We start from the raw sequence: 9979 nt of genomic DNA, 5'->3' as shown, positions 1-9979 counted from the left end.
TCCCAGTTGTTTTGAAAGCAGCATAAATCCAGAGAATGCCAGACTTTGATGAAAAAATTTGCCCACAAAGGACCACTGCACCACCTTCCTGTTCAAGTGAGCACAGCACAACAATGTGAGTCCAAAGATGTATTGTATGCTGCTGCATAAATGATGTAATATGCCAGGCAGATATGCATACTGTAGCTAAGAAAGTAATACTAAGTGTATGTTGTGTAGTAAGATGTTAGTAGCCCATGTGCCTCACCCTAATAATTTGGTCTCTTTACCCCTCTTAATTTCACCTACTGTTCTGACTTGGTGATGCACATGTAGCCTATAACCTATTTTAGAGAAATATCGAATATTGTAAGAGCTTTCATTGTCTGCTTATATGCCCCCTTTATTTATCCTATGGTTCTGACTTGGTGTACAAGGAAAGCACTGTAAGAACGACCCATGTTCTGAATTCTGTCGCTGTACATTTCAAAGGTGCTAAACAAATAGTTATATTGACTACGTCCGTCCTAGCTCGCTCATTAATGTCTTAATCGAAATTACGGATTGCCTCTTATCCGCTTGTTGTCCCCTTATGCCATAGTTTGTACATCTCAATTGTTATTAGAAACCACATTTGTTAAAGCAAGTCAGCCATATCAGCTTTCTGTTAAAGGCAGTAAATGAGGCTGAATGAACTGGCTCCACTGAAAGCCAAGTGTAGCAGTGGTAAGATGTTGGGACTGCTCTTGGGACAGTTTATGTAGGCCGTTTATGGCCACCGTTTGTCACTGTTATAGTGGAATTAATGTATTGTTTAGTGTTGTGTTGTGTACTGGCTTGTACCCACCAAGATTTACATGCTACTGCTTAAATGTACACGGAGAGCTAACATTAATAATTAGCATGTCAATCTCTCCTCGCTCAAAGTAGAGGAGAGATTGACTTCATCACTACTTGTGTTTGTGATAAGAATTGACATGTTGAATGCACCGGGCTGTCTGTTTAAACTACTAGCACAAAGCTCAGACACTCATGCATACCCCACAAGACATGCCAGCAGAGGTCTCTTCGCAGTCCCCAAGTCCAGAACAGACTATAGGAGGCACACAGTACTATATAGAGCAATGACTACATGAAACTCCACATCAAGTAACTCATGCAAACATTACAATCAGATAAAACAACTGATAAAAATATACCTTATGAAACAGCTGTGAAGAGACACACACACACAGGCACAGACACACACATGATAACATACACACTATACACACACGTATACATAGATTTTGTTTTCTAGATATGTGGTAGTAGAGTAGTGGCCTGAGGGAACACACTTAATTTGTTGCAAAATGTTTTTAATTGTTTATAACTGCCTTAATGTTGCTGGACTCCAGGAATATTATCTTCTGCTTTGGCAGCAGCTAATGGGGATCCATAATAAATACAAATATAAACATTTGATTCATTTAGCAGACACTCTTATCCAGAGCGAAATACAGGAGCAATTAGAGTTAAGTGTCTTGCTCAAAGGCACATCAACAGATTTTTCACCTAGTTGGCTCAGAGAATCAACCCAGTGACTTGTCACTTACTGGACCAACGCACTTAACAGCTAGGCTCCCTGCCGCCCCAGCTTCAAACAGCTGAAAATGCAATATTATTGAAAAGATCATCCACAGCAGTTTAGATGGTACAATGATTCTCTACACATGACTTGTTTGTCATTTAAGCTGAAATTAGGCGAACCATAAACATTTTAGCAACCAGGTCTGCGATTTCTGCATTTTTCACCATTAATTATATTAACGGAATCAAAATACGAATTGCTGCCTACAGAGAACTTCAACAGACCATCAATGTTTTATATTGGTCATTTTGTCGCCATCTGTTGGCCTACTCCACATTTACTGTATTGGTTCATGGTCATCATTTGAAACCCTTTCAAAATAATTGTTTTTCAAAAACACAGAGGGTATAAGTGGTCCACTCCAACGCGTAGGCCTGGCATAGCATTGTCCAGCATTCTGTAAACAACAGTCAGACTACAGACAATGTGGTAATAGAGGGTTAACAAAGCATCAACATTTCTGTTGTGAAAGGCCATAATATCATACACACCATTCTTCACTTGAATACTTACCATACCCATTTGCAGATGGGGCTCTGATTCCATGTCAATTCCAGTTGATGGAGGTAAGCACATAGCCCCGGGAAGTAAGGGTGCTATAGGTGCTGCAGAACCCCCTGAAAAATCGGAAATAAAAAAATAATAATAAAAAGAATGATGAGTGCACTAGGCCTTTAAAAGTCCTGTATTAGTGGTTTGATATAGCCGTTTGTAGCGCTGTCAAGAACATTTTCTCAGCATTGCCAGGCCTATATTTCAAACCATGAAAAACAAAACGAATCTGTTCCAGTTGATCAACTCTAATTATTAATATTTACCTAGCTTGTATTGTTAACCTCAACAAATACTCAAATATTCCCAGGTACCAATCACACAACTTCACACAGTAAATGAAGAAAACAGAACATACAATATTGATATCAAACATTGTGTACAATAAAGCTGTGACATCACATAGGGGTTCACCATGACATGTACATGTTTCTTTATTGCAGAAGATGCATTGTAATGTTGGAATCTCATTTATTTTGCTATGTCAATCATATCTCTTTAAACTGTTTTATTGCACGTTTTTGCTCATTCTTTAGGTGGTTTCCGGTATGCTTTGCGCCACAGGGACAGTTCAGGTGTTACAGGTGGACAGAGAATGTCTGTCACAGACACCTTGAAGAGTGAGAGAGGGGGTTGAGGAGGGGGAGGAGATGTAAGTCATCATTGGTGGTATGCGTTTGGTGGGGGCAGATGTAAAAAATTGTCCCTTTCCATTTTTCCTCCTTAACCTGCTCTCGATTATAAAATCTAAATCAATAATAATACTTGCAATTTTTTCTTAGAAAACAGACGAACAGGAATAATGACAATGCTTTATGTAATTCAGCTGGTGAAAGAAAGTCCTCCAGCTTTTTTTTAATCGGAGCTATTTCTTTTTTCTTTCTTAATTTTTTCTTAATGATTTTGTCCTACTGTCTGTGACTGTAACTTTAACTGTGCTGCTCCCTCTCCCCTCGTGTCCGTAGGGTGGGTTTATCAGGAGCAGGATGTCTGCATCCACGCCCTTATGTTTGTCGTCGCCACCCCCGCTGGGTCCGGTCTCATACGGTGGTGACCCTCATGACCACCTCGCGGTTGGATGTGGGTCTGATGCGAGGGTTGCTGGGCCTCAGCTGGCTGAGGATGTGCAGGATGGTGTAGCCACAGTGGTGGTTGAGAATAGTCCTAACACGCTGGCCTGTCCGGCCCATCCTGTCAGCCGTGGGGAGGGTTTCGTGGGGAGGGTTTCGACCCCCACGCCCCCCACACTTGCCGCTGGAGCTGATGGGGTCGCCCAGGTCCTTGGCTTTCTCATAGTTCAGTACTTTCCACTGCTGGTTCACTGCCTGCCAGCGCTTGAAGATCCGGTATACTGACGATCCCTCGTGGATTATAAGGCCTGGAGAGAGAATCCAGACAGACATGAAAATTAGGGAGGAGTAAGAGAGAGAGGAAGAGAAAGAGGGAGAAGAGAGAGAGCACAGGTATGAAAGTGAGACAAGCATGAGTGATACAAGTGGTAGGAGAAAGAGAGACGGTAAATAGAAGAGAAATGGAGGGAGGCAAGCAGACAGAGAGAGGTGAAAGATTGCAGAATGTGAATGGCCAGACAAAGAGGGAAACAGATGAAAGGACGCAGAGACGGGAGAGAAAGTAAGAAAAAAACTCTTTCAAGCAGAAAGTATCATAGGCTACCTTTGCACAAGTGTGCTGTAAATATTTAAACAGTCTGGATGTTCAAGGCACTTCAGAAGTGGTTGTACATTTTCAGCTGAGACATATCACACAGGCTACGACCTCTCTGAGAAACAAAGACCAAAACAAACAAATTGCTCTCACTCACTTACATTCTCTAACACACACACCTCAAGTCTTACTGGAACACTGGAACGTTTCAACCACCATTCCTACATTCAAACTCTGGGAGCATGGAAGTATTCTCCTTTCTTTTCATACGCAACTCTACACATCATACCTGCAATTGCAATCACAAAACCGTATGTTTATCTTTGACAGTATGTCAGTGAGGTCTACGTCATAGAACCGTCTAGCTCACCTATGCAAACGATATCCATGAAGCCGTACATGCCATAGCAGATCTGGAAGAGGAGGTCCTGGCGCTGCCACTTGGCCGAGGGGCTGAAGGACGACCACACCAGCCAGGAGATGCTGGCGATGAGGAACAGAGAACCCAGCATAATGGCTGCTATCTGCACCTTCTCTATCACAGTCAGAGAGATGGCTTGCCACTGGAGAGTGTGAGGGGGAGGTTGAGGGAGAGGGGATGGGGTGGAGGGGGAGAGAGAGAGAGAGAGAGAGAGAGAGAGAGAGAGAAGTATAGAGACAAAGAGAGAGGGGAGTCGGCGGATCAATGTGTGTCTTTTTGATGGAGATAATTATCTGTGCACTGATGTCATGCAGCCACAGGCAAGAAGATTTGTTTTGTTATATCTGTAAGTATTTTGGGAGCATTCGAGTGGGACGATATGCTTAGCATCCACACAAAACATTAGATTTGATATGGAACTCCTGAGGAGGGGACAGTACATGTAGACACACAAAAACACGCAAGCACACACGCATACACACACAGACAAGCACTGTACCTGCAGTGGGTTCTTGGTGCTGATGGCAAGGACCTGGTACTTGAAGTAGCAGAGCTCACAGCTCCAGGAGCCTCTCTCGCTGATCCAACGGATGAGGCATGGCTGGTGGGTACAGCGCACAGATCCGTCACAGCGACACGGGCTCAGCAACTCCCCCTGCAGGAGACAGAGAAGGAAAACAGAGACAGTATTCTGTTAAATCTCTCTATATACAGTGCCTTGCGAAAGTATTCGGCCCCCTTGAACTTTGCGACCTTTTGCCACATTTCAGGCTTCAAACATAAAGATATAAAACTGTATTTTTTTGTGAAGAATCAACAACAAGTGGGACACAATCATGAAGTGGAACAACATTTATTGGATATTTCAAACTTTTTGAAAAATTGGGCGTGCAAAATTATTCAGCCCCTTTACTTTCAGTGCAGCCAACTCTTTTCAGAAGTTCAGTGAGGATCTCTGAATGATCCAATGTTGACCTAAATGACTAATGATGATAAATACAATCCACCTGTGTGTAATCAAGTCTCCGTATAAATGCACCTGCACTGTGATAGTCTCAGAGGTCCGTCAAAAGCGCAGAGAGCATCATGAAAAACAAGGAACACACCAGGCAGGTCCGAGATACTGTTGTGAAGAAGTTTAAAGCCGGATTTGGATACAAAAAGATTTCCCAAGCTTTAAACATCCCAAGGAGCACTGTGCAAGCGATAATATTGAAATGGAAGGAGTATCAGACCACTGCAAATCTACCAAGACCTGGCCGTCCCTCTAAACTTTCAGCTCATACAAGGAGAAGACTGATCAGAGATGCAGCCAAGAGGCCCATGATCACTCTGGATGAACTGCAGAGATCTACAGCTGAGGTGGGAGACTCTGTCCATAGGACAACAATCAGTCGTATATTGCACAAATCTGGCCTTTATGGAAGAGTGGCAAGAAGAAAGCCATTTCTTAAAGATATCCATAAAAAGTGTTGTTTAAAGTTTGCCACAAGACACCTGGGAGACACACCAAACATGTGGAAGAAGGTGCTCTGGTCAGATGAAACCAAAATTGAACTTTTTGGCAACAATGCAAAACGTTATGTTTGGCGTAAAAGCAACACAGCTTATCACCCTGAACACACCATCCCCACTGTCAAACATGGTGGTGGCAGCATCATGGTTTGGGCCTGCTTTTCTTCAGCAGGGACAGGGAAGATGGTTAAAATTGATGGGAAGATGGATGGAGCCAAATACAGGACCATTCTGGAAGAAAACCTGATGGCGTCTGCAAAAGACCTGAGACTGGGACGGAGATTTGTCTTCCAACAAGACAATGATCCAAAACATAAAGCAAAATATACAATGGAATGGTTCAAAAATAAACATATCCAGGTGTTAGAATGGCCAAGTCAAAGTCCAGACCTGAATCCAATCGAGAATCTGTGGAAAGAACTGAAAACTGCTGTTCACAAATGCTCTCCATCCAACCTCACTGAGCTCGAGCTGTTTTGCAAGGAGGAATGGGAAAAAATGTCAGTCTCTCGATGTGCAAAACTGATAGAGACATACCCCAAGCGACTTACAGCTGTAATCGCAGCAAAAGGTGGCGCTACAAAGTATTAACTTAAGGGGGCTGAATAATTTTGCACGCCCAATTTTTCAGTTTTTGTTTTGTTAAAAAAGTTTGAAATATCCAATAAATGTCATTCCACTTCATGATTGTGTCCCACTTGTTGTTGATTCTTCACAAAAAAATACAGTTTTATAACTTTATGTTTGAAGCCTGAAATGTGGCAAAAGGTCGCAAAGTTCAAGGGGGCCGAATACTTTCGCAAGGCACTGTATCTCCTGAAGGCATGGACAACAACTCCAATATTTTGATCCTAGACTTTTGATCCATACCAGCGCTAGAATACCTGATTCAGCTAAGCATGGTGTAGATGATTACTAGATTTGTTGAATCCAGTCTGTTAGTAAATGGTTGCTATAAGCCTGCAAACCATGGGACCAGGCACTACCCAGCTAACAATTCTAGCACAGGAGACTGCTGAAGGGAGGACGCCTCATAATAATGGCTGGAATGGAGTGAATGGAATGGTATCAAACACATGGAAACTATGTGTTTTATGAGCTCGATACCATTCCATTAATTACATTCCAGCCATTACTATGACCCCGTCCTCCCCAAGGTGCCACCAACTTCCTGTGAATTCTAGGGAGAGAGAACATTTTTGTAATGTTACCCATAATGCTCCCCTAATGTTTGAGTGTCCAGTTTAGCAATTGTTAAGGGAACATTCTATCTATGTTAGCAAAACCCTTCTGAGAACATTTCTATATAACTTATCTAGAATGTGGTTACAATGTCAATCTCAGAATAAACAGCATTAATGTCGTAGACATTTTATGGGACGTTGCAAGAACATTCCTGTGTGTAGTTTTCTAAGTGTTAGGAGAATATTCCATCAATGTCACAAACGTATACTACTAAAGTATGTGGACACCTTCTCGTCGAACATCTCATTACAAAATCATGGGCATTAATATGCAGTTGGTCCACCCTTTGCTGCTATAAACAGCCTCCTCTTTTTTGGGAAGGCTTTCCACTAGATGTTGGAACATTGCTGCGGGGACTTGCTTCCATTAAGCCAAAAGAGCATTAGTGAGGTCGGACACTGATGTTGGGCGATTAGGCCTGGCTCACAGTCAGCGTTCCAATTCATCCCAAAGGTGTTTGATGGGGTTGAAGTCAGGGATCTGTGCAGGCCAGTCAAGTTCTTCCACGTCGATCTCGACAAACTATTTCTATATGGACCTCGCTTTGTGCACGGGGGCATTGTCATCCTGGAACAGGAAAGAGCCTTCCCCAAACTGTTGCCACAAAGTTGGAAGCACAGAATCGTCTAGAATGTAATTGTATGTTGTAGAGTTAAGATTTTCATTCACTGGGACTAAGGGGCCTAGCCCGAACCATGAAAATCAGCCCCAAACCATTATTCCTACTCCACCAAACTTTACAGGTGGCAAATTGGGGCAGGTAGTGTTCTCCTGGCATCCGCCAAACCCAGATTCCGCCAAACCCAGATTCACCCAACTGCCAGTTAGTGAAGCGTGATTCATCACTCCAGAGAACGCATTTCCACGAGCTTTACACCACTCCGGCCGACACTTGGCATTGCGCATGGTGATCTTAGACTTGTGTGCGGCTGCTCGGTCATGGAAACCCAATTCATGAAGCTCCCAACGAACAGTTCTTGTGCTGACGTTGCTTCCAGAAGCAGTTTGGAACTTGGTAGTGAGTGTTGCATCTAAGGAGAGACGCACTACGCACTTCAGCACTCGCCGGTCCCGTTCTGTGAGCTTGTGTGGCCTACCACTTTGTTGCTGAGCCGTTGTTGCTCCTAGTTTTTTCCACTTCACAATAACAGCACTTACAGTTGACCGGGGCAGCTTTAACAGGGCAGCAATTGGACGAACAGACTTGTTGGAAAGGTGTCATCCTATGAAGGTGCCACTTTGAAAGTCACGGAGCTTGGAGATTGCATAGCAGTGTGCCCAATTTTATATATCTGTCAGAAATGGGTGTGGCTGAAATAGCCAAATCCACTAATTTGAAGGGATGTCCACATACTTTTGTATAGACAGTGTACAAAGAACATGGTTGCCATGTTCTCAGAACGCAAAATATTAAAGTTCTAGACACGTTTCATGGGAACGTTTGTACATTTGTGCATCAGTTGTCAGTTGTCAGGACATCCCCTGATTTTCTACATTGTAGAATAATAGTGGAGACATCAAAACTATGAAATAACACATATGGAATCATGTAGTAACCAAAAAAGTGTTATATTTGAGATTCTTCAAATAGCCACCCTTTGCCTTGATGACAGCTTTGCACACTCTTTGCATTCTCTCAACCAGCTTCACTTGGAATGTTTTCCCAACAGTCTTGAAGGAGTTCCCACATATGCTTTGCACTTGTTGGCTGCTTTTTCTTCACTCTGCACCCTAACTCATCCCAAAACATCTCAATTGGGTTGAGGTCAGAAATTGTGGAGGCCAGGTCATCTGATACAGCACTCCATCACTCTCCTTCTTGGTCAAATAGCCTTTACACAGCCTGGAGGTGTGCTGGGTCATTGTCCTGTCGAAAAACAAATGATAGTCCCACTAAGCCCAAACCAGATGGGATGTCATATCGCTGCAGAATGAGGTAGCCATGCTGATTAAGTGTGCCTTGAATTCTATACAAATGAGACAGTTCCAGCAGCAAAGCACACCCACACCATAACACCCCCTCCTCCATGCTTCACGGTGGGAACCACACATGCCGAGATCATCCATTCACCCACACAGCATCTCACAAAGACACAGTGGTTGGAACCAAAAATCTCCCATTTGGACTCGAGACCAAAGGACAAATTTCCATTGATCTAATGTCCATTGCTCGTGTTTCTTGGCCCAAGCAAGTCTCTTCTTATTATAGGTGTCCTTCAGTAGTGGTTTCTTTGCAGCATTTCGACCATGAAGGCCTGATTCACATTGTCTCCTCTGAACAGTTGATATTGAGATGTGTCTGTTACTTGAACTCTGTGAAGCATTTATTTGGGCTGCAATTTCTGAGGCTGGTAACTCTACTGAACTTATCCTCTGCAGCAGAGGAAACTCTGGGTCTTCCTTTCCTGTGGCGGTGCTCATGAGAGCCAGTTTCATCATAGCTCTTGATGGTTTTTGCGACAGCACTTGAAGAAACTTTCAAAGTTCTTGAAATTTTCCAGATTGACTGACCTTCAAGTCTTAAAGCAATGATGGTCTGTCGTTTCTCTCTATTTATTTGAGCTGTTCTTGCCATAATATGGACTTGGTCTTTTACCAAATAGGGCTATCTTCTGTATACCCCCCTACCTTGTCACAACACAACTGATTGGCTCAAACGCATTACAATGGAAAGAAATTCCACTATTTAACTTTTAACAAGGCACAGCTGTTAATTGAAATGCATTCCAGGTGACTACCTCATGAAGCTGGTTGAGAGAATGCCAAGCGGGTGCAAAGTTGCCATCAAGGCAAAGGGTGGGTAAAATATTTTTTTACATTTGTTTAACACTTTTTTGGTTACTACATGATGTGTTATTTCATAGTTTTGATGTCTTCAATATTATTCTACAATGTAGAAAATAGTAAAAAAATAAATATAAACCCTTGAATGAGTAGGTGTTGACCAGTAGTGTATTTGGCTATATCCCGTA

The 9979-nt window shown here is 42.8% G+C and overlaps 1 protein-coding gene across 1 annotated transcript in view; it reads right to left on the bottom strand.

The window, feature by feature from the left end:
- Positions 1 to 3089: 3089 nt before the first annotated feature.
- Positions 3090 to 9979, bottom strand: part of LOC139414376 (E3 ubiquitin-protein ligase MARCHF9-like) — a 30657-nt gene continuing 23767 nt past the window's right edge. Inside the window, exons 2-4 of the mRNA XM_071162291.1 lie at positions 4747 to 4902; positions 4197 to 4389; positions 3090 to 3539 (exon numbers count right to left, since the gene is read on the bottom strand). Coding sequence (XP_071018392.1) covers positions 3202 to 3539; positions 4197 to 4389; positions 4747 to 4902 — 687 coding nt within the window. The 3' untranslated portion in view covers positions 3090 to 3201. The remainder of the gene's footprint in view (positions 3540 to 4196; positions 4390 to 4746; positions 4903 to 9979) is intronic.

The sequence above is a fragment of the Oncorhynchus clarkii genome, chromosome 7 (assembly GCF_045791955.1).
Source record: "Oncorhynchus clarkii lewisi isolate Uvic-CL-2024 chromosome 7, UVic_Ocla_1.0, whole genome shotgun sequence".
Taxonomy (NCBI): domain Eukaryota; kingdom Metazoa; phylum Chordata; class Actinopteri; order Salmoniformes; family Salmonidae; genus Oncorhynchus; species Oncorhynchus clarkii.
This window is presented reverse-complemented; position numbering and strand designations above follow the sequence as displayed.